Raw genomic sequence first — 26,019 nt, forward strand, 5'->3', positions numbered from 1 at the left:
AGGACATACAGAGCCAGAATTAATAGGGGGTGCAATTCCCGGCAGGGTACCCTGCTGGGAATGGCACCCCCCTGTATCTCTGTCTCTGGTGAGTATATCCCAAAATGCTTTGGACAGTACTCTCTGTATATGAAACCGTACTACCTGAGCAAATTTCAATTATGTAGGACATACAGAGCCAGAATTAATAGGGCGTGCAATTCCCGGCAGGCACCCTGCCGGGAATGGCACCCCCCTGTATCTCTGTCTCTGGTGATCATATCCCAAAATGCTTTGGACAGTACTCTCTGTATATGAAACCGTACTACCTGAGCAAATATCAATTATGTAGGACATACAGAGCCAGAATTAATAGGGGGTGCAATTCCCGGCAGGCACCCTGCCAGGAATGGCACCCCCCTGTATCTCTGTCTCTGGTGATCATATCCCAAAATGCTTTGGACAGTACTCTCTGTATATGAAACCGTACTACCTGAGCAAATTTCAATTATGTAGGACATACAGAGCCAGAATTAATAGGGGGTGCAATTCCCGGCAGGCACCCTGCCGGGAATGGCACCCCCCTGTATCTCTGTCTCTGGTGAGTATATCCCAAAATGCTTTGGACAGTACTCTCTGTATATGAAACCGTACTACCTGAGCAAATTTCAATTATGTAGGACATACAGAGCCAGAATTAATAGGGGGTGCAATTCCCGGCAGGCACCCTGCCGGGAATGGCACCCCCCTGTATCTCTGTCTCTGGTGAGTATATCCCAAAATGCTTTGGACAGTACTCTCTGTATATGAAACCGTACTACCTGAGCAAATTTCAATTATGTAGGACATACAGAGCCAGAATTAATAGGGCGTGCAATTCCCGGCAGGCACCCTGCCGGGAATGGCACCCCCCTGTATCTCTGTCTCTGGTGATCATATCCCAAAATGCTTTGGACAGTACTCTCTGTATATGAAACCGTACTACCTGAGCAAATATCAATTATGTAGGACATACAGAGCCAGAATTAATAGGGGGTGCAATTCCCGGCAGGCACCCTGCCGGGAATGGCACCCCCCTGTATCTCTGTCTCTGGTGATCATATCCCAAAATGCTTTGGACAGTACTCTCTGTATATGAAACCGTACTACCTGAGCAAATTTCAATTATGTAGGACATACAGAGCCAGAATTAATAGGGGGTGCAATTCCCGGCAGGCACCCTGCCGGGAATGGCACCCCCCTGTATCTCTGTCTCTGGTGAGTATATCCCAAAATGCTTTGGACAGTACTCTCTGTATATGAAACCGTACTACCTGAGCAAATTTCAATTATGTAGGACATACAGAGCCAGAATTAATAGGGGGTGCAATTCCCGGCAGGCACCCTGCCGGGAATGGCACCCCCCTGTATCTCTGTCTCTGGTGAGTATATCCCAAAATGCTTTGGACAGTACTCTCTGTATATGAAACCGTACTACCTGAGCAAATTTCAATTATTTAGGACATACAGAGCCAGAATTAATAGGGGGTGCAATTCCCGGCAGGTACCCTGCCGGGAATGGCACCCCCCTGTATCTCTGTCTCTGGTGAGTATATCCCAAAATGCTTTGGACAGTACTCTCTGTATATGAAACCGTACTACCTGAGCAAATTTCAATTATGTAGGACATACAGAGCCAGAATTAATAGGGGGTGCAATTCCCGGCAGGCACCCTGCCAGGAAAGGCACCCCCCTGTATCTCTGTCTCTGGTGAGTATATCCCAAAATGCTTTGGACAGTACTCTCTGTATATGGTACTGTACTACCTGAGCAAATTTCAATTATGTAGGACATACAGAGCCAGAATTAATAGGGGGTGCAATTCCCGGCAGGCACCCTGCCGGGAATGGCACCCCCCTGTATCTCTGTCTCTGGTGATCATATCCCAAAATGCTTTGGACAGTACTCTCTGTATATGAAACCATACTACCTGAGCAAATTTCAATTATGTAGGACATACAGAGCCAGAATTAATAGGGGGTGCAATTCCCGGCAGGCACCCTGCCGGGAATGGCACCCCCCTGTATCTCTGTCTCTGGTGAGTATATCCCAAAATGCTTTGGACAGTACTCTCTGTATATGAAACCGTACTACCTGAGCAAATTTCAATTATGTAGGACATACAGAGCCAGAATTAATAGGGGGTGCAATTCCCGGCAGGCACCCTGCCGGGAATGGCACCCCCCTGTATCTCTGTCTCTGGTGAGTATATCCCAAAATGCTTTGGACAGTACTCTCTGTATATGAAACCGTACTACCTGAGCAAATTTCAATTATGTAGGACATACAGAGCCAGAATTAATAGGGGGTGCAATTCCCGGCAGGCACCCTGCCGGGAATGGCACCCCCCTGTATCTCTGTCTCTGGTGATCATATCCCAAAATGCTTTGGACAGTACTCTCTGTATATGAAACCGTACTACCTGAGCAAATTTCAATTATGTAGGACATACAGAGCCAGAATTAATAGGGGGTGCAATTCCCGGCAGGCACCCTGCCGGGAATGGCACCCCCCTGTATCTCTGTCTCTGGTGAGTATATCCCAAAATGCTTTGGACAGTACTCTCTGTATATGAAACCGTACTACCTGAGCAAATTTCAATTATGTAGGACATACAGAGCCAGAATTAATAGGGGGTGCAATTCCCGGCAGGCACCCTGCCGGGAATGGCACCCCCCTGTATCTCTGTCTCTGGTGAGTATATCCCAAAATGCTTTGGACAGTACTCTCTGTATATGAAACCGTACTACCTGAGCAAATTTCAATTATGTAGGACATACAGAGCCAGAATTAATAGGGGGTGCAATTCCCGGCAGGCACCCTGCCGGGAATGGCACCCCCCTGTATCTCTGTCTCTGGTGAGTATATCCGAAAATGCTTTGGACAGTACTCTCTGTATATGGTACTGTACTACCTGAGCAAATTTCAATTATGTAGGACATACAGAGCCAGAATTAATAGGGGGTGCAATTCCCGGCAGGTACCCTGCTGGGAATGGCACCCCCCTGTATCTCTGTCTCTGGTGAGTATATCCCAAAATGCTTTGGACAGTACTCTCTGTATATGAAACCGTACTACCTGAGCAAATTTCAATTATGTAGGACATACAGAGCCAGAATTAATAGGGGGTGCAATTCCCGGCAGGCACCCTGCCGGGAATGGCACCCCCCTGTATCTCTGTCTCTGGTGAGTATATCCCAAAATGCTTTGGACAGTACTCTCTGTATATGAAACCGTACTACCTGAGCAAATTTCAATTATGTAGGACATACAGAGCCAGAATTAATAGGGGGTGCAATTCCCGGCAGGCACCCTGCCAGGAATGGCACCCCCCTGTATCTCTGTCTCTGGTGAGTATATCCCAAAATGCTTTGGACAGTACTCTCTGTATATGGTACTGTACTACCTGAGCAAATTTCAATTATGTAGGACATACAGAGCCAGAATTAATAGGGGGTGCAATTCCCGGCAGGTACCCTGCTGGGAATGGCACCCCCCTGTATCTCTGTCTCTGGTGAGTATATCCCAAAATGCTTTGGACAGTACTCTCTGTATATGAAACCGTACTACCTGAGCAAATTTCAATTATGTAGGACATACAGAGCCAGAATTAATAGGGGGTGCAATTCCCGGCAGGCACCCTGCCAGGAATGGCACCCCCCTGTATCTCTGTCTCTGGTGATCATATCCCAAAATGCTTTGGACAGTACTCTCTGTATATGAAACCGTACTACCTGAGTAAATTTCAATTATGTAGGACATACAGAGCCAGAATTAATAGGGGGTGCAATTCCCGGCAGGCACCCTGCCAGGAATGGCACCCCCCTGTATCTCTGTCTCTGGTGATCATATCCCAAAATGCTTTGGACAGTACTCTCTGTATATGAAACCGTACTACCTGAGCAAATTTCAATTATGTAGGACATACAGAGCCAGAATTAATAGGGGGTGCAATTCCCGGCAGGTACCCTGCTGGGAATGGCACCCCCCTGTATCTCTGTCTCTGGTGAGTATATCCCAAAATGCTTTGGACAGTACTCTCCGTATATGGTACTGTACTACCTGAGCAAATTTCAATTATGTAGGACATACAGAGCCAGAATTAATAGGGGGTGCAATTCCCGGCAGGCACCCTGCCGGGAATGGCACCCCCCTGTATCTCTGTCTCTGGTGATCATATCCCAAAATGCTTTGGACAGTACTCTCTGTATATGAAACCATACTACCTGAGCAAATTTCAATTATGTAGGACATACAGAGCCAGAATTAATAGGGGGTGCAATTCCCGGCAGGCACCCTGCCGGGAATGGCACCCCCCTGTATCTCTGTCTCTGGTGAGTATATCCCAAAATGCTTTGGACAGTACTCTCTGTATATGAAACCGTACTACCTGAGCAAATTTCAATTATGTAGGACATACAGAGCCAGAATTAATAGGGGGTGCAATTCCCGGCAGGTACCCTGCTGGGAATGGCACCCCCCTGTATCTCTGTCTCTGGTGAGTATATCCCAAAATGCTTTGGACAGTACTCTCCGTATATGGTACTGTACTACCTGAGCAAATTTCAATTATGTAGGACATACAGAGCCAGAATTAATAGGGGGTGCAATTCCCGGCAGGCACCCTGCCGGGAATGGCACCCCCCTGTATCTCTGTCTCTGGTGACCATATCCCAAAATGCTTTGGACAGTACTCTCTGTATATGAAACCATACTACCTGAGCAAATTTCAATTATGTAGGACATACAGAGCCAGAATTAATAGGGGGTGCAATTCCCGGCAGGTACCCTGCTGGGAATGGCACCCCCCTGTATCTCTGTCTCTGGTGATCATATCCCAAAATGCTTTGGACAGTACTCTCTGTATATGAAACCGTACTACCTGAGCAAATTTCAATTATGTAGGACATACAGAGCCAGAATTAATAGGGGGTGCAATTCCCGGCAGGTACCCTGCTGGGAATGGCACCCCCCTGTATCTCTGTCTCTGGTGAGTACAGTATATCCCAAAATGCTTTGGACAGTACTCTCTGTATATGAAACCGTACTACCTGAGCAAATTTCAATTATGTAGGACATACAGAGCCAGAATTAATAGGGGGTGCAATTCCCGGCAGGCACCCTGCCAGTAATGGCACCCCCCTGTATCTCTGTCTCTGGTGATCATATCCCAAAATGCTTTGGACAGTACTCTCTGTATATGAAACCGTACTACCTGAGTAAATTTCAATTATGTAGGACATACAGAGCCAGAATTAATAGGGGGTGCAATTCCCGGCAGGCACCCTGCCAGGAATGGCACCCCCCTGTATCTCTGTCTCTGGTGATCATATCCCAAAATGCTTTGGACAGTACTCTCTGTATATGAAGCCGTACTACCTGAGCAAATTTCAATTATGTAGGACATACAGAGCCAGAATTAATAGGGGGTGCAATTCCCGGCAGGTACCCTGCTGGGAATGGCACCCCCCTGTATCTCTGTCTCTGGTGAGTATATCCCAAAATGCTTTGGACAGTACTCTCTGTATATGGTACTGTACTACCTGAGCAAATTTCAATTATGTAGGACATACAGAGCCAGAATTAATAGGGGGTGCAATTCCCGGCAGGCACCCTGCCGGGAATGGCACCCCCCTGTATCTCTGTCTCTGGTGATCATATCCCAAAATGCTTTGGACAGTACTCTCTGTATATGAAACCGTACTACCTGAGCAAATTTCAATTATGTAGGACATACAGAGCCAGAATTAATAGGGGGTGCAATTCCCGGCAGGCACCCTGCCGGGAATGGCACCCCCCTGTATCTCTGTCTCTGGTGATCATATCCCAAAATGCTTTGGACAGTACTCTCTGTATATGAAACCGTACTACCTGAGTAAATTTCAATTATGTAGGACATACAGAGCCAGAATTAATAGGGGGTGCAATTCCCGGCAGGCACCCTGCCAGGAATGGCACCCCCCTGTATCTCTGTCTCTGGTGATCATATCCCAAAATGCTTTGGACAGTACTCTCTGTATATGAAACCGTACTACCTGAGCAAATTTCAATTATGTAGGACATACAGAGCCAGAATTAATAGGGGGTGCAATTCCCGGCAGGCACCCTGCCAGGAATGGCACCCCCCTGTATCTCTGTCTCTGGTGAGTATATCCCAAAATGCTTTGGACAGTACTCTCTGTATATGAAACCGTACTACCTGAGCAAATTTCAATTATGTAGGACATACAGAGCCAGAATTAATAGGGGGTGCAATTCCCGGCAGGTACCCTGCTGGGAATGGCACCCCCCTGTATCTCTGTCTCTGGTGAGTATATCCCAAAATGCTTTGGACAGTACTCTCTGTATATGAAACCGTACTACTTGAGCAAATTTCAATTATGTAGGACATACAGAGCCAGAATTAATAGGGGGTGCAATTCCCGGCAGGCCCCCTGCCAGGAATGGCACCCCCCTGTATCTCTGTCTCTGGTGATCATATCCCAAAATGCTTTGGACAGTACTCTCTGTATATGAAACCGTACTACCTGAGTAAATTTCAATTATGTAGGACATACAGAGCCAGAATTAATAGGGGGTGCAATTCCCGGCAGGCACCCTGCCAGGAATGGCACCCCCCTGTATCTCTGTCTCTAGTGATCATGTCCCAAAATGCTTTGGACAGTACTCTCTGTATATGAAACCGTACTACCTGAGCAAACTTCAATTATGTAGGACATACAGAGCCAGAATTAATAGGGGGTGCAATTCCCGGCAGGTACCCTGCTGGGAATGGCACCCCCCTGTATCTCTGTCTCTGGTGAGTATATCCCAAAATGCTTTGGACAGTACTCTCTGTATATGAAACCGTACTACCTGAGCAAATTTCAATTATGTAGGACATACAGAGCCAGAATTAATAGGGGGTGCAATTCCCGGCAGGTACCCTGCTGGGAATGGCACCCCCCTGTATCTCTGTCTCTGGTGAGTATATCCCAAAATGCTTTGGACAGTACTCTCTGTATATGAAACCATACTACCTGAGCAAATTTCAATTATGTAGGACATACAGAGCCAGAATTAATAGGGGGTGCATTTCCCGGCAGGCACCCTGCCGGGAATGGCACCCCCCTGTATCTCTGTCTCTGGTGAGTATATCCCAAAATGCTTTGGACAGTACTCTCTGTATATGAAACCGTACTACCTGAGCAAATTTCAATTATGTAGGACATACAGAGCCAGAATTAATAGGGGGTGCAATTCCCGGCAGGTACCCTGCTGGGAATGGCACCCCCCTGTATCTCTGTCTCTGGTGAGTATATCCCAAAATGCTTTGGACAGTACTCTCTGTATATGGTACTGTACTACCTGAGCAAATTTCAATTATGTAGGACATACAGAGCCAGAATTAATAGGGGGTGCAATTCCCGGCAGGCACCCTGCCGGGAATGGCACCCCCCTGTATCTCTGTCTCTGGTGAGTATATCCCAAAATGCTTTGGACAGTACTCTCTGTATATGAAACCGTACTACCTGAGCAAATTTCAATTATGTAGGACATACAGAGCCAGAATTAATAGGGGGTGCAATTCCCGGCAGGTACCCTGCTGGGAATGGCACCCCCCTGTATCTCTGTCTCTGGTGAGTATATCCCAAAATGCTTTGGACAGTACTCTCTGTATATGAAACCGTACTACCTGAGCAAATTTCAATTATGTAGGACATACAGAGCCAGAATTAATAGGGGGTGCAATTCCCGGCAGGCACCCTGCCGGGAATGGCACCCCCCTGTATCTCTGTCTCTGGTGAGTATATCCCAAAATGCTTTGGACAGTACTCTCTGTATATGGTACTGTACTACCTGAGCAAATTTCAATTATGTAGGACATACAGAGCCAGAATTAATAGGGGGTGCAATTCCCGGCAGGCACCCTGCCGGGAAAGGCACCCCCCTGTATCTCTGTCTCTGGTGATCATATCCCAAAATGCTTTGGACAGTACTCTCTGTATATGAAACCATACTACCTGAGCAAATTTCAATTATGTAGGACATACAGAGCCAGAATTAATAGGGGGTGCAATTCCCGGCAGGCACCCTGCCGGGAATGGCACCCCCCTGTATCTCTGTCTCTGGTGAGTATATCCCAAAATGCTTTGGACAGTACTCTCTGTATATGAAACCGTACTACCTGAGCAAATTTCAATTATGTAGGACATACAGAGCCAGAATTAATAGGGGGTGCAATTCCCGGCAGGCATCCTGCCGGGAATGGCACCCCCCTGTATCTCTGTCTCTGGTGAGTATATCCCAAAATGCTTTGGACAGTACTCTCTGTATATGGTACTGTACTACCTGAGCAAATTTCAATTATGTAGGACATACAGAGCCAGAATTAATAGGGGGTGCAATTCCCGGCAGGCACCCTGCCGGGAATGGCACCCCCCTGTATCTCTGTCTCTGGTGATCATATCCCAAAATGCTTTGGACGGTACTCTCTGTATATGAAACCATACTACCTGAGCAAATTTCAATTATGTAGGACATACAGAGCCAGAATTAATAGGGGGTGCAATTCCCGGCAGGCACCCTGCCGGGAATGGCACCCCCCTGTATCTCTGTCTCTGGTGAGTATATCCCAAAATGCTTTGGACAGTACTCTCTGTATATGAAACCGTACTACCTGAGCAAATTTCAATTATGTAGGACATACAGAGCCAGAATTAATAGGGGGTGCAATTCCCGGCAGGCACCCTGCCGGGAATGGCACCCCCCTGTATCTCTGCCTCTGGTGATCATATCCCAAAATGCTTTGGACAGTACTCTCTGTATATGAAACCGTACTACCTGAGCAAATTTCAATTATGTAGGACATACAGAGCCAGAATTAATAGGGGGTGCAATTCCCGGCAGGCACCCTGCCAGGAATGGCACCCCCCTGTATCTCTGTCTCTGGTGATCATATCCCAAAATGCTTTGGACAGTACTCTCTGTATATGGTACTGTACTACCTGAGCAAATTTCAATTATGTAGGACATACAGAGCCAGAATTAATAGGGGGTGCAATTCCCGGCAGGCACCCTGCCGGGAATGGCACCCCCCTGTATCTCTGTCTCTGGTGATCATATCCCAAAATGCTTTGGACAGTACTCTCTGTATATGAAACCATACTACCTGAGCAAATTTCAATTATGTAGGACATACAGAGCCAGAATTAATAGGGGGTGCAATTCCCGGCAGGTACCCTGCTGGGAATGGCACCCCCCTGTATCTCTGTCTCTGGTGATCATATCCCAAAATGCTTTGGACAGTACTCTCTGTATATGAAACCGTACTACCTGAGCAAATTTCAATTATGTAGGACATACAGAGCCAGAATTAATAGGGGGTGCAATTCCCGGCAGGTACCCTGCTGGGAATGGCACCCCCCTGTATCTCTGTCTCTGGTGAGTATATCCCAAAATGCTTTGGACAGTACTCTCTGTATATGAAACCGTACTACCTGAGCAAATTTCAATTATGTAGGACATACAGAGCCAGAATTAATAGGGGGTGCAATTCCCGGCAGGTACCCTGCTGGGAATGGCACCCCCCTGTATCTCTGTCTCTGGTGAGTATATCCCAAAATGCTTTGGACAGTACTCTCTGTATATGAAACCGTACTACCTGAGCAAATTTCAATTATGTAGGACATACAGAGCCAGAATTAATAGGGGGTGCAATTCCCGGCAGGTACCCTGCTGGGAATGGCACTCCCCTGTATCTCTGTCTCTGGTGAGTATATCCCAAAATGCTTTGGACAGTACTCTCTGTATATGAAACCGTACTACCTGAGCAAATTTCAATTATGTAGGACATACAGAGCCAGAATTAATAGGGGGTGCAATTCCCGGCCAGTACCCTGCTGGGAATGGCACCCCCCTGTATCTCTGTCTCTGGTGAGTATATCCCAAAATGCTTTGGACAGTACTCTCCGTATATGGTACTGTACTACCTGAGCAAATTTCAATTATGTAGGACATACAGAGCCAGAATTAATAGGGGGTGCAATTCCCGGCAGGTACCCTGCTGGGAATGGCACCCCCCTGTATCTCTGTCTCTGGTGAGTATATCCCAAAATGCTTTGGACAGTACTCTCTGTATATGAAACCGTACTACCTGAGCAAATTTCAATTATGTAGGACATACAGAGCCAGAATTAATAGGGGGTGCAATTCCCGGCAGGTACCCTGCTGGGAATGGCACTCCCCTGTATCTCTGTCTCTGGTGAGTATATCCCAAAATGCTTTGGACAGTACTCTCTGTATATGAAACCGTACTACCTGAGCAAATTTCAATTATGTAGGACATACAGAGCCAGAATTAATAGGGGGTGCAATTCCCGGCCAGTACCCTGCTGGGAATGGCACCCCCCTGTATCTCTGTCTCTGGTGAGTATATCCCAAAATGCTTTGGACAGTACTCTCTGTATATGAAACCGTACTACCTGAGCAAATTTCAATTATGTAGGACATACAGAGCCAGAATTAATAGGGGGTGCAATTCCCGGCAGGCACCCTGACGGGAATGGCACCCCCCTGTATCTCTTGTTAACTGAGCAAGCTTCACAAATTTAGTTTCAGTGCAGCTAGATTTGAAAAGGGCGTATTCCCTTATGTATAAGGACGCGCTCCCCTCTGCATGTTCATGTCAGTTGATCTTCTCATTTGCTTTTGATAAATGTGCACAATAGACCAACATCAATAAACAGTGCGAACTTTGTAAGGTACTAATAACACGGTTACTGAGCCAGTTTCTTAAATACGAAACAAGTATTAAGCTGCCGTAAAATGAACCCCCCCCCCCCCCCCTCACCCCATGTGCTGCACGTGATATGGCATTCATGAAATTCAGTAATTGTTATCTATTTCTTTAAATATCTCGGTTGCTAACAGCATTTCGTGATAGAATTAAAGGGAAGAATGGAAATGCATTTCCTGCCAGGTTAGCCGTCATAAAGACAAATATCTTTTTTGTTTAGGTATTTCAGATCACTGTACCAGAACATTCCCAGATAGCAGGCGACTCAGAAACGGACCCGCCTTCAATCCGGCAGATCCGCGTAACCTCCACCTCCGTTTTACTGCTGTGATGGAGACACTGGCCCGGAATCAGGCACCAGTGGGCGGGAAGCACAGTCAAATCTGATACGGCCTGGCGTCGTTGGAACGGGTGCGCGTTTTACCTCAGGATTTCAACAGAACGTTAACGGCGGTTGTGCTGGTGATCCGTGTATTTTACAGTGAAACTTCAGTAAGGTAAGCCAAACTTGGTTGAACCGTGTTATTAATAAATTAATTTACTTTCGTAACATTAGTGGGTCTTGCTGAAGTTTAGACTGCCACAGTGAGCTTCACACGGAAACAGTTCACACGTCACATGTGAAACATTGCATAGTTATGAGCACACAAAATACTGTAAATTTCTGTAAGTTCACACGTTACATGTTTGGAGCATACAAAAGGGCTAATTACTCAGAAACAGATTGCGGTCCAAATATATTACGGCAAAATAAAGAAGACTTTCGCGTATGTATGTTTCCGTATCACATTCAAGCGGTTATATTTGATATAAGAAATACATACAGTTGATGTCTGCAACAATCTGTGTAACCTTATTCAGTTGTAAAAGTTAGAGCTAAAAGATAAATTGATTTATGTATATCGGTAAAAGGACACTGGCATGACATTAGCGCGGTATATGCATTATACATGTGTCACGCAGTAAAAACGAAATATTGTTTACTTGAGGGGTGCCAAAAATGTTATACGATGTAATGTGTAAAGTTCAACCTTTTGTTATAAAAAAAATAAAATAAACAATGCCACAGTGCACCTTCCACGGAAACAGTTCACACGAAATGGTTTTGTACCTTTTGTGTATCTGCTTATTTTATATAATAAATGTGTATCTTCCACTTGAATGACACCGACTCTCTCTCTCTCTTTCATACACACACACATATGCTCTTTATCTTTATACCATCTGATACTTGAAATTTACACATTCTGTGTCTAAATTTCTGGCAGCTTGCACTCATGACTCAATGATGCAACTTTTTCCCATGTATCATATGAAGTGTTTATATCAAAAATGTACATGCATGCACGTGTATAAGATTGTCTGCAAAACCTAACATTTATTTGATCATAAATTTACACATATAGTTGTGTAAAGAACATACATCAAGTATATGTATTTGTTATATCACATATCTGTGTAATTGACACCACGGTTACCCTAGTAGATTTGGGGGTTCCACTATATTTCAAATTATGCTGTATCAAAGCATGGATACGATTCCTTACAACACACCGCTAGATAAACTCTTTAGTGCAGACCTGAGCTGAAGAAGTGACTTCAGGCTGGGGGATGACTTTCACTGAGTGACTGAGATTCATTTGCAAAACAAAAGGTGTTAATGGTGCTGGAGAGGGGGCGGGCAGCTTGTGTGGGGAGTAAGGGGGGGGGCTCCTCGTGAGGAGAGCCTCATTTTTCCAGGAATTCTAGTGTTAAACTTGGACAGGTGCTAACTTAAGCTTGTTAGCGAGGGGTTAATGAATAACGATTAGCTGTTAAAAGAATTATGTTCATTAAAATGTTTGTTGCAAGTAATGTGTTGTGTAGTAAGTGCGTTTTAAAACACGTAATTTAAACAGTTTAATGTAGCTGAAGTATGTGCCATGGTAAACAATATTTTTGCATAATTATTGCTGCATAAACAAGTGTACATAACAATGTAGTGGCAATTGGGTTGTACTGGGGATAGTTTGAGTGTAAGATCTACCCAACATCCCTAAGTGTAAAGCAGTGTATCTCATTAATGAAGACCCCTGTTGTCATGAAAATGTTTATAGTAACATCCTGCCTCAAACATCACATACTTCTTCCCTGTTTCCACTGCGCTCACAGATTTTTTTTAATGTAGCATTTTTTTGTCAGGAGGATGAAAAGGAGGGAACCCCCATTAACAAGCTCTGGAGTAAGGAGGAGGGCTCGCCTTGCTCTAGAAAAACGACTGCGTGACATTACAGAAGACTATCTCTTAGAATCAGAGCAAACACAAAATATCAAAACTGACACACACTCCAATAGTACTAACACTGACAGCAGCAGTGACTCAAGGCTCAAATGTCATTTTGATGCCCTTCACAAAGATGTTATTGACACACTCCCAAACAACCAACAAATTTCAGAGTCTGACTCTGAATCGGAGTTTCAGTATGTTGATGAACCAGAAAGCCTTGCTGAAAGCTTGGCCAATTGGGCTGTACGGTTCGGTGTGTCTTTAGTTGCCTTTACAGCTCTCCTTAGTTTGCTTAGAGTGTACCATTCAGAACTGCCGAAGGATGCTCGAACCATTCTGAAAACGAACACTGAATACAAAATTCAAAATAGATGTGGTGGTTTGTATCATTATAGAGGCATTCTGACAGCACTACATAATACACTAACCCAGTTGAATGGGAAGATTGCTGATGGATTTCGTTTTAGATTGCAGATCAACATTGATGGCTTACCTTTGTTTAAGAGTTCAAATTTACAGTTATGGCCCATCTTAGGACTTTTGGTAAGTGTTCAAATGAAAGAACCTGTTGTTATTGGGCTTTTTTGTGGTCCAAAGAAACCAACCACCTCTGATGAATTTTTGAGAGACTTTAGTCACGAATTGAAACAGCTGCAGGAAGGATTTTATTTTAGCGGGAAAAAGCTTTTCATTGAGCTGGATTCTGTTGTATGTGACACTCCTGCTAGGGCATTTGTAAAGAACACAAAGGCTCACAATGCATATCATGGATGCGATAAGTGTTGCCAGCCAGGTGTTTATATCAACAACAAAATGACATACCCAATAACTGATTTTGTGTTGCGGACTGATTCATCATTTTCAGACAGAGTTGATGAGGACCACCATCATGATGGACCTCATGGATTTTCTGGTCTAGATGTTGGCATGGTTACTAGATTCCCTTTAGATTACATGCATGTTGCATGTTTAGGTGTCACAAGAAGATTGTTAAATGTTTGGCTGAGAGGTCCTTTGAAATTTCGCTTGTCCTCTACTCTTGTAGAAGGGATCTCTCAAAGTTTGATTCAGATGCGTACATATATTCCTATTGAGTTTGCGAGGAAGCCAAGGTCCCTGAGAGACCTTGACCGTTGGAAAGCAACTGAACTGCGACAGTTTTTGTTGTATACTGGTTCTGTTGCACTGGCACCATATTTAGAAAGTAATTTATATAATAACTTCATGTTGTTTTCTGCAGGTATTAGCATTCTTGTCAGTCCTCAGCTGTGTTCTTTGTATAGTAATTATGCAAACACGCTGCTCAGAACATTTGTTAGTCATCTTGGGGAGCTGTATGGCAAAGATGCTTTAGTGTATAATGTGCACGTCTTGGTTCACCTATCGGCAGATGCTCAACGGTATGGTTGTTTAGACTCTATCTCAGCTTTTCCATATGAGAATTACCTTTGTAAACTGAAGAGGTTTGTGAGAAAGCCAAACTTTCCCTTGGCACAAATAATAAGAAGGTTATCTGAGGTTGAAAAGATCAGTACTGTTGAGTTACCCTGTAAGGAGTTAAGAACGCAGCATTATGTTGGACCTGTTCCTGATGGCCTTCGAGTAGAAGCGCAATACAGGGGACTGCAGACTGAACAGTGGCTAATGAAAGTTTCCACAGGCGATAATGTTTTTGCTATAGATGGAGACATTTGTGTCATACATAACATCATTCAGTCTGTGGATGGAATTTATGTAGTGTATAAAGCATTTACAGAGAAGGAAATTTTCTTCAATTATCCGATGAGCTCTGATTTTCTCAGAGTATTTATTGTGTCTCAGCCTACAGGGGCATTTAAAGTGGTCAAAGCATCACAGGTTGCTCATAAGTGTCTTCTACTGCCTTATAAAGATAGGTATGTTGTTGTGTCCCTATTGCATAGCCACAGTTGTGGTGCTCAGGCCTTTTAGGTTTAGGATATGGATTGTGGAAAGTAAGAGCAGAGTAGTGAGAGAGAAAATAATATATGATGACTATTGACCTATCCTAACACATAGACAACTGACTTGACACCTTCACCCTGCAAATGTGGACACGTGGATTTTGATGATGTAAGTATCCACATGCATAAGTAAAGAATATAGATAGATATATGTGTAAACAGTAGGGATGGCACGGTTCATGAAAAAAAACCGAACCGTTCGGTTCGCTTGTCTCGGTTCGGAGCATGCATGCGTCGCACGGTTCGACGGTTCATGACATGCGCAATGTAGCCTCGTGCCCCGTATGTGACGTCAGTGTGTTTCCCTTTCGCGCGAAAGAATAGGCTATATGCACAGAGCGGTGTGACGTAGTTCCGGTAAAAGTTCAGCCAGCTAAGTAATTTCCGGTAGCCTTTCGTTTGCTGCGTTTAGCTCAGGAGTGTCAAACTCCAGTCCTGGGGGGCCGGAACCCTGCACAGTTTTTGGTTTACCCTCATTTAACACACCTGATTCAACTCCTTATGCTAAATCATTTGTGGTGGGACAGGGAAAGAACTGAGCTACACAGGGCTCCGGGCCCCCAGGACTGGAGTTTGACACATCTGGTTTAGCTGGTGTTTTCGGCGTTACCACCCTGTCTCTGAAGAAAACGTTTAAATTTCAGCCAACCAATAGCACAACATCTGAACACTGTTGTGCGCCTTTATTTAATGTGCGGTTAGGCACTTTGTTAAAGAAAATTAAGTTATCTGTGACAAAGCACTCCAGTGAGTGTCATGCCTCGATCGTCCGCTATTTCCGTGTGCCACGCCCCCTCGTTAACCCTGTGTGGATTCCCCGTGTTTACCAGCTGTTCCTGATTGTTGTCAAATTTGTCATTACTCCATTGTATTTAGTCCGCGTTTCCGTTTCTTTCTCCAGTCCGGTCATTATATTGCAATTCTGCTTTACTGCTCGTCTGTGTTCCTTTTGCTCATTAAACCCCGCATTCCCCCGATCCTAGGTCTCCTCGCCTCTGCTTCCCCGGTCAGCGTTGTAACAGTGAGCCTGCTTCCATGCTGCAATGTGAACATTTGCCATGTTCCTAAAAATTCTGTTTATTGCACAGTGTCTGACCACACAGACCTACAGGCTATTGCCAGATGATCATACTAGACATATCAACTGGACATATTTTGCACTATTATAGATTGATGTCTTGTACATACACAGAAACTTTATCGATTACTCAAGAACATTCAATATAATTAATACCAATTTTTTTCACGTTATATATATATATACATGGGCGACATTTGACTCTTGAGTCAGGGGGGGCAAGAAAAACATTTTAACGAGTAGGCATCAAAACAACATCCTACCTTAGTGAAGGGCTAAACGTCGTCCACCAGGCGCGGCATCAAAGCGATTAACGGTCTTATCCAAATCTACGTGAATGGTCCGTTCAATGTTAAGTACTGCAATGTCCGAGAGTCTTTCCTGGCACATTGTGTTTCTCATATAAGTTTTCAGTCGGCGCAAGCAAGAAAAAATTCTTTCGCACGATGCGCTGTTCATCGGCACAGTTAAGAAGAGCTTAAAGAGATTGCCAACGTTGACAAGACTGTGGACTAGCTTTGACTCTTTGAACAGTGACAATCGTGCATCAAAACTCGCTTGTCCTGTTGACATAGCGTTGAAAAGTGAAAGTTCTGCACTCGCCATTTTGCCCGATCGATTGTCTAGTTTTCTCTAATTTTCATACCAACAACAAACTAACTTAAAAAATAAAGACGCAACCTATTGCTTAATTTGCTGTGTCGCCCCCTATCAACACGGAGACCTACAACACATAAAATACATATTCTGAAACAGTATTTTAACAATGAATTCTAAAATTCCATGATCGGGATATAGGGGGGGGCACATGCCCCCCCTTGCCCCCCCCCCCTAATGTCGCCCATGTATATATATAACGAACCGAATCAGGCTTAATCAAGATAGGTGATCTATCATTTTAACGATCCCCAATTAAATTAACCCCGTGGACCGGACAAATACAAAACGAATGATTAAATATTATATGCGTCTCTTTTTGTATGTTTTCTAAATAAGACCTCGTGCCCATACCCAACTGTAATAGCGATTAAAGCGATCTATTCTTTTAGCATTTATGTTAAGGCAAGACTTTTATTTTATTACTGTTCTGGGATTAATAATGTTTAATAATTTCAATAATGTGCTTTAAGTCAAGTCAAATTCAGTTTATGCATGATTACATGATATAATTTTTTAATACTGTATCCTACATTGTGGATAATTAAGCTATATATCATATGCTGAAGTACATTTCTGGAGTGTTAAAGATTAAAAGAAAAAATAACAAGAACCGTACAGAACCGAAAACCGTGACCCTAAAACCGGGATACAAACCGAACCGTGGGTTTTGTGAACCGTGCCACCCCTAGTAAACAGCTATGTAAGAGTAGAAGGTAGGTGCCATTTTCACACATGTACTGCATAGTTCTTGGTATGGAGCAGTCCTACATTTAAGAGTAGCTTTACTATTAGAAGCCTGGATGTGTGAGGATAAGTGTTCTTTGTTTGCGGAGTGTTTGTTGCTTTTACTTTGTTTTAGTCCTGTTGTGGTTGTAAGTAGGTAACACTAGATTTCTTATGAGGGTAAATAATTATAATCAGCACTGACACTGAATTGCATTATTGTATTTTCTTGTGCATGTCCAATTTCAGTCATTTGAAAAAGAAAAAGACAAGGGGCTAGTATTAACAGAATTAATTTTTGATTGTACATTAAATGAGTTTAGAAGGAAAATGTGGACCATAGATCTAGACCAGGGTTCTTCAACTCTGGACCTCGATTCCAAATCCAGGCCGTGTTTTCAGTTCTCCCAGGTAGTTGTTTAATACTTACTGATTCTGATTGGTCAGAGGCTTCACACCTGACTGACAGGTAAAGGAAGGCTGGAAAATCAGCAGTGCTCGGACCTCGAGGACCGTGAGTTGAATAACCCTGATCTAGACCATCAGATGACGTGTTTCACATAATGAACATGTTTTGTAAAGTATTTTCAGAAGTGAAATATGCAGGGTCATTTTGTGTAAAATGGACCAAGAGAAGCGGGCAATTCTGAGGAGGCCGAATGGGAGGTATCTGTTGAAATGACATGGAATGACACTGCAACATTTTCTTTTTCAGATGTTTCTAATTGTTGAATTCACTGAGACCAAGACTGTTAACATCATACCTGAGTCCTGGTTTGAGGATGGTGTCACAAAGTGGCCCAATTATCAGAGCGATAAGCACATAAACAGAGCAGTCCAAACATGTGAGGAGCCAGGAGAAGACTGGAAACTGTATGATGTTCGAGTCCTCTCAAGAACTGGTAAAGATGCATTTTAGAGATTCAACCCACTTGCGTTCTGCACTAACCAAATTAATCAGTTTCACAGTTGGCAACAACAGCACATAGATTTTCAGTCATGTTGCTTAAGCGGTACTGTTGTCCATAATACTTATACAAGAAGCTGAAGCAGAGCACTGCACCTGATCTTTTATGTGAGTTTGCAGAAGTGAACTATCTGTTAATCTTTTGTGAATTCTGAGTAGGTGAATACCTAAGGGCAAGGGAGAAACTGAAGGCATCAATGACCTGTAATACCTCTGAGCTACAAACAGACGAGGAAGAATTTGTTAAGAAAAGAAAAGTGAAAAAAAGGTTTGATATTTAGAGACATGAGACAAGTATCCAACATTTCAAAAGAAAAGCACAATTATATGCTTGCTTAACACACTGGCAGCCAAATTTGCTGGTTTTATGAAGTATACTTATATTTAGAAAATTTTGTCTTGGAACATAATTGGAAAACATTTTTGCAGTGTAAGTCTTAGTAAATCTATTTGTTCTGAATAAATTGTTTATTCTTAATATTAAATTAATAACACTAGGTTAGACAGCAGTTTTGCAGTGTAGTCCTGCCATAGTTCAGAAGTCAAAGCAAACAGGGATTCCTAGACTAATGAATATTTATAGTGTCAGAAATTTTTTGTCAACATTAGATGCAGTATTTCCGTCAGTTGAGCACAATTGATGAAAGAAGGAAAAGGAGTCTGCCAGCTCTTTTTACCCATGCTGAAAATATGTAACTAGGCTTGACTGTGGTTCGTTTTGTTTTTTAGGCACATGTTTGGTGACACAGAATCTGACAGTGAGCCAAATGGGAGCGGGAAGAAAAGACATGGTGATTTCTCATCTACTCCATGGGTTTCTTCCCCAATACCTAACATGACTAACAAAGGTTTTGAGACCCCTTCAAGACCTACAGGTATGTTTGTCTAATTTTCGCAATCAGATCTTATGTCGAGCTTTTATTTTGATTGATGACGTTTAGGCTGTGTCACATTACACATCGTTTGAGCGTATTGGACATCGAGCATGATATGAGTAGCTGTCTACTATGGGTCAGGATTTTTAATGACCTGCACCCATCTGGTCCATTCTTGAGATCCATTCGGACCATGCGTTAAACATCGACCTGAACACACTGTCCTTCACATTTCAAACCAGTATCTTGCCCTACAGGTTTTTATACAAGCCTATCAAGTTTGGAGAAATGCTACTTTGGCAATACAAATGATTGACTTGCCTTAAATGACCTAATTGATGCTTTAGCTACCTGCAACTATGCATTTCACTGTTTCGCCTTGGTCTCTGCACCTTGGACAATAACTCAGTATTCCAGTTGCATGGGCCCAACTCTATAATGATCATGCCATTTAAGAAAACCTACCTGAACACATGCAATTGGGCAACCGGTTTATTAACAGGCACTGCACTAGTTAAATTTAATGTGAGTGACTGTAAAGCTGCGTTCAAGGCAACTCAAAACTGAAACATTCCACAAAAACTACACATAGCAGCTTTAAGTGCTGAGGTGCCAGCAGTAAGGTGGTCGGAATTGTCACAACTTCCCATACTCGAGGTTCAGCTATAAACCTACAGAGGGTATTCATATAATACTGAAGCTTACAGTTTATCCTTTGCCTTTTAGGTAATCACCTATCTAGGGAAGGTTGCCAGACAAGACCTCAGTTTTTGCAGACTAAATCATGTTTTACAGTTATGTTAGTCTATTTTCTTTGAGTCATTTTTTAGCACTGTACATGTTAGCAAGGTTTTTCCTAAGTTTGTAAGACATTTGCATGATTAGTTTCCCCTTTGTAAAGCATTTTGGTCAATCACATGTTTTAATCTGTGACTAAGGTTCACCTACTCAGAATTCACAAAAAGATTATCATTAGTCCATAGTACTACTTATCCTTTTTTCAATATATACTCTTATTGGTTTTTTATTTCCAAGGCACTGGAAATACAATCTCTCTGTCAGGTGACCACCAGGTTTTTAACCCGACATTTAGACTGGGGAAGACAGGCACCGGATCCATTCCTTGCTCTGGTAAATGCATCCAATGATAACAGTCTGTGGCGTTACATTATCTATACAGTGTATACAGTGTAGATCAAAATTAGAGACCAATGTATAAATACTTGTTTTATTTACTTCTTTACACACTTTGGGTTTAGTCTTTCCCCAGTTCGACGCCATAATTAATGTTTCCTATCAGACCCAAATAAATTGAACTAACTTTCATCACTGAAGTTCTCAATAAATCAAGTATTAATAGATTGTTCTCTAATTTCAATCTCCATTGTGGATTCAAGACAATGTGGTGGTTAGATACTTTCATATATAGCAGGGGTCTCAAACTCCAGTCCTGGGGGGCCGGAGCCCTGTGTAGCTTAGTTCTTTCCCTGTTCCACCACAAATGATTCAGCTCAAGAGCTGTGTGGTAATTAGCACAAGGAGTTGAATCAGGTGTGTTAAATGAGGGTGAACCAAAAACTGTGTAGGGCTCCGGCCAGGGGCGGATTAACGCACAGGCTCGATATGGCTTAAGCCTAGGGGCCCCACTTGTGCCAGCCTGCAAGGGGGCCCCCATTGGCGCGGAGGGGGGCGGGGTTGGGGGGCCCACAGACTACTGTAGCCTAGGGGCCTCTGTACACCTTAATCCGCCCCTGGCTCCGGCCCCTCAGGACTGGAGTTTGAGACCCCTGATATATAGGTACTTTATGGAAAAAACACTTTTATAACTGAATAACACATTTCTGCAACAGTTTTAATACTTTAACTCTTTTTGTAGCTGCTCAGCTGCACATCCTTACTCTACTGGAACACATTAAGGAACAGCAAATGCAGCTTGCTGTTGCCGTTAATAACCTTGCAGCACGGATAGGAACCGAAACACCTATGGCTGAAATGCCCCACAGCATCAACCTCCCATTGGACACCTTGTCAGAAGTTGATGAGTTTGAGGAGTGGCTGAAAGATTCGAGAAATTCCCATGCCAAACAAAACATGGTATGTATTGTCAGTTAAAAAAAATAGAATCAAGTCTTGGCACATTTTTATCTATATTTTATATGGATATACCAAATCCTGATTTTTGGGGTTCTGCCAAATCCCAAATCCACTGTTTAAAATTGGGCAACACTGAATCCTACTCCCATCATCAGTCCATTAATACAGCAACCACATTGTAAATTCAGTAAACATAATTTTTGTAAGCTTGCGAGATTATTTTCCACCTGGTCACTTTTGTGCCAGAGTGTGATGATCAGCGGCGCATTCTTCACGCCATGTGCAAAAGTTTTGAAAATAAATGATTTTGCGTTCATTTCTGCCTGGAGTGTTGTCGGCTTCGCTGTTATAAGGCATCAAAATGACATTGAGCTTTTGACCAAAAAAAAAACACGTAAAAATCAGTGGCATATTATTAAACTAAATTTAAGCGGTATGTTTTAGAAAATGTGGGTCCGCGATGCTCATTATGCTATGCTTGAAGTGCACTGATGTTTTTTATTAACTTATTTTACATCACAAAACATATATAATTTATTTAAGTACCCCAAGTTAAAGGTGTTTGTAAGAAATTTTTATAGCTAGAAAAACATATGGGCAAATATGAGAATTGATTGGGTGGACGACACTCTGGTAAGTTATGTGCAGTTTTTAATATTATGCACAAGCAGGTCCATTTCCTCTGCCGAAAAACAAAATGTTAGTTTCTCTTTTACTATGTACAGCTGCGCAAAACACATACTGGTAGTGTTTTGTCTCTTTTGTGAGCATTGTTCGCAGAGCAAACGCGAGATCACGCTGCTCAATTAGGTACATCTGCGATTGGGTATTCATCCGTCTCACTACACTTAGTCTTCTCAGTCTCGTCGCCGGATCACCTGCTGTTCCTGACATGCGTATGGCAAGCGTAGAGTAAGCATAGGGTTTGGTTCTTTCAATGTTCTAAGGTTCAGCAGAACCCGAACTCCGTCAAAAAAGCCCAATATTTGGCCGAATCTGAAACAGAATCCTGGATCCCAAATTTAAATTATTTAAATTGACAAAACATGAATAAATAGGTTTAATGTTTAATAATATAATTCAGTGCTTATTTAGGAACCCTTACCTTTAATTTGTATTTATTGTTTTTCTCTCATATTTATACATATTTTTGTCTTTTCAGATTTCTGTTCTAGGTGCTGTGGGAGGACAGAATGCAAAAAAAGTAACATGGAACATACTGTCAAGGATTTTCTCGGATGCAGTTGCAAAACAAATAAATTGGAAGGGAGCTAATAGAAAGAAGTGCTTTAAAGAGATGGTGACAAGAAGTTTGTTGATCAGTAAGTGTAGTGTAATAAACAAAGGATGACCTTTCATGCAAGGCTTTTGTAAAAACAAGCTTCTTATAGGCCCTCTCCATGACCTCTATTGTATTTATAGCTAATATATTACTATTTTACATATTTTTTCTTTTCTCACGCATTTAAAAATATTCTCAACTTACATGGGCTCAAAACTAATTGGACACTTGACCTGTGATATACACTTGGTGGTTGAATCACTTAGGAACCAATCACAACAGCTTACCCAGCATAGGGTAAACTTTATTCACAACCAGAAAAGGCATCTGTATTAATGTATAGGGTTGGACATGTATTTTCCTTCAAATTAGGTAAACAACTGCAATTAGAAAGTCATTTTCTAATTCATCATGAATTTCTAATAACATCATGAATGATTCGTTTGCTGCACTAGCAAAGAGTTTGGTAAGAGTTTAAATTTTTAATTTAACTTCAGATGCTGGTTAAACCTCTGATGGTTGACAGCGGGCAATTATATTGAGATATGTACAGTGTTTGGGTTTTTTTTCTTTTTCTTGCCAATTAACAAATCTTGAATTATTCCTGACATTGTCAAATCTACACAACCCCATCTTATTGTAAATGGCCACTGTCAACCTTCGGTCAAGACATGTTAACAAGGGGCTTATTAGCTAAGGAATGTCATGTATGCTGATTAAGTGTTGTATTTTCTGTCTCAACAGGAGCTGTAAGAAAGAACCATTCAACTGGAGGTGCTACAGACACAGAAATTGATTCCTTCACCATCCGCTGGTTCAACCTTGCCTGCGATCGAGGAGGAGGTCGCAAAGAACGGGGGAAAGACAGGTGTCAACAAGAGGCATGAACTTAAGAGTTTTGGTAAGAGTTTAATGCCCCAGTATAACTTCAAATGTCATGCTGGTTACACCCCTGATGGTTGACAAAGGCATATTACATTGTGAGATGCGTAGATGTGTTGGTTTTTTTTCTTGCCAACAAACCCTGGATTACTCCTTAACAGTCTTCTCAAATCAACAACTCCATCTCAATGTAAATGGCCACTGTCAACCTTCGGTCAAGACATGTCAACAAGGGGCTTATTAGCTAAGGGATATCATGTACTATATGCTGATCAAGTGTTGCATTTTCTGTCTCAACAGGATCTGTGGTTGTAAAGAGCCAGGCATCAGTTTGAGTTGAAAGCTGTTTTCTTTTCTGTTACTTTAGGTATTATGGCAAATGTTTTGTTCCACTTATTAAAATATAGAATTTTTGCAGGAAATGTAGTTATTGTTTTGAGTGTTTTTAACATGCCTGTTATTCTGTTATATATTATATTCTATTCTATTTATGCACAATAAATATACTAAAATCTTGAATTTGTGAGTTTTTTTTTCCAAATATTCTATTTATCAAGGTACAATATTTTGAATTTTAGATAAATTATCAGTAACACTTTGGAATAAGCCTAATTTACTGAGTTAAACAACCATTATTAGATATAGCATTTGTACTGTTTAAAAAGACAACTTTTTCATCCACTAGTTATCTTTTATACATTTGACCAAACGGGTACTTTTAACCTTTTATAGCTTGAAATTATTACAAAATGAGCTGGTCTAGGTGAGATCTGGTACAAATCTGGGCCAATGTAAGCAAGATAAGGTGCACATTTGGCCCAAATATGTGGCGGATCCGCCCCCATAAAAAATGCATCTGCTCCGAAGCTGGCCCAGATCATTAAGGTTAGGTGTACATTTGGCCCAAATATGGACCAGATTTGCCCTGCAAAAGATACATCTGGTTCAGAGCTGGTCCAGTGCTGGTCCAGATCATGAAAACGGATCCGAAACAGTATTGGCCCATTTTGCCAAAAGACACCGGGCCAAACATGGCCCGGATCCACCCATAAAAGACACATCCGGATCGGAGCCGGCCCAATACTGGTCCAGATCATGAAAACGGATCCGAAACGATATTGGCCCGTTGTGCCAAAAGACACCGGCCCAGATCCGTTGTGCGGATCTGGTCCAGATCTTAAGATGGATCCGGTCCAGATCCGGGCCAAATAAATTTTGTTATCTGGGTTGTCTTCATTGTGGAGAAAAATAAATTACTTTATAAGTATAAGGAATAATATTGTGTGATTTTCTTTGGTTATTAAAGCCAAGGACTTCCTTGTTCACAAACTTGTAAACTGATGACGAGATAAATAAATAACCTACGTTCTCGTTCGGGGCTCATCGTCTACATGTCACAGTTTATAACTTTTATTTGGGTTAAATGCAGCCTTCGTGAAGTGAAACAGTAATAAAGGTCTTCTAAATGTGCAAGCGAAATTTAGTATTTCTGTTGCATAATTAGATTGACGGAACTACGTCTTTTCCCCTTCGAATCGAAGAAAAGAGCCGTGCGCGCTCCCGACAGGGGGTGCATTTCACGGCAGGGGTGCAGAATTCGGCACAACACCGGCAAATGGAATAATGCAATACGCGAATTCGGGACATCGAAATTTGAACGTTGTATTGGTGTAAACGTTATAAACGGGGTATGTTGTAACGAGGTTCGACTGTAGTTACATTTATATCAAGCAATATAAGCCCTTATATTTTAGCAATCTGAAAGTGCTACAGAGTAAAAATAAAGAGATTAAACAGGAGAATCTATGAAATGTCTTTCTAAAAAGATGAGTTTTTGTAATTAAAAAAAGTTGCTTCGAAATATTGTTTTAGTTTTGTAGTGGATGCAATTTAAGTTTAAACAATAGTACTGTAGTCAGTTTAAGAGACTTAAGCAGTGTCAGTAAACTACATACAAAGATGAACAACACAGTTTCTACACATTCAAAAGCAATAATAAATTGATCGTAATTACTTACGCCTTGGAAGCCATTCTTCACGAGTTGTTCAACAAAAGATGAAATCTTGAGCAGAATCTGGAGCTCTTGTCTCGCTGGAAGCAGAGGTAGAGTGACTGTACATGCGGAGGTCTCCTCTTAATATACGATTCTGACCGCCCCCTCGTAGCCCCGCCCACCCCATCCCACCCCACTCCACCCCCGGTGTCACTCTGAGGGACACTTCCACTGGAAGACAGTTTCAAACAATATAACTTTTAAAAAGGATAAGAACTGAATTTTTATTTCTAAATAAGGTGATAAATCGATAGTGCAGTTATAAAACTTCTGCACGATTTCGCCACCACACCACAAAAATATAGTAGCCTATTTAATATAATATAAATCTACCCAAACAAAAGATCCCTTATGTTGCTTG

At 42.5% G+C, this 26,019-nt stretch overlaps 1 protein-coding gene across 1 annotated transcript; it reads left to right on the plus strand.

The window, feature by feature from the left end:
- Window positions 1-11,239: 11,239 nt before the first annotated feature.
- Window positions 11,240-24,123, plus strand: LOC140582961 (uncharacterized). The gene is made up of 10 exons (XM_072707476.1): window positions 11,240-11,292; window positions 12,977-13,016; window positions 18,220-18,406; window positions 18,631-18,739; window positions 19,201-19,346; window positions 20,382-20,477; window positions 21,223-21,440; window positions 22,603-22,762; window positions 23,467-23,623; window positions 23,905-24,123. The coding sequence occupies exons 2-9, from the start codon at window positions 12,981-12,983 to the stop codon at window positions 23,607-23,609; spliced, it is 1,095 nt and encodes a 364-aa protein (XP_072563577.1). The 5' UTR covers window positions 11,240-11,292; window positions 12,977-12,980; the 3' UTR covers window positions 23,610-23,623; window positions 23,905-24,123.
- The last annotated feature ends 1,896 nt before the right edge of the window (window positions 24,124-26,019 follow it).

The sequence above is a fragment of the Paramormyrops kingsleyae genome, chromosome 25 (genome assembly GCF_048594095.1).
Source record: "Paramormyrops kingsleyae isolate MSU_618 chromosome 25, PKINGS_0.4, whole genome shotgun sequence".
Taxonomy (NCBI): domain Eukaryota; kingdom Metazoa; phylum Chordata; class Actinopteri; order Osteoglossiformes; family Mormyridae; genus Paramormyrops; species Paramormyrops kingsleyae.

Coding starts and splice junctions, on each gene's coding strand:
- LOC140582961 (XM_072707476.1), top strand. CDS start 12,981: ATGAAAAGGAGGGAACCCCCATTAACAAGCTCTGGA. Junction 20,478..21,222: donor CGGATCCATTCCTTGCTCTG/GTAAATGCATCC, acceptor CTCTTTTTGTAG/CTGCTCAGCTGCACATCCTT. Junction 21,441..22,602: donor CCCATGCCAAACAAAACATG/GTATGTATTGTC, acceptor TTGTCTTTTCAG/ATTTCTGTTCTAGGTGCTGT.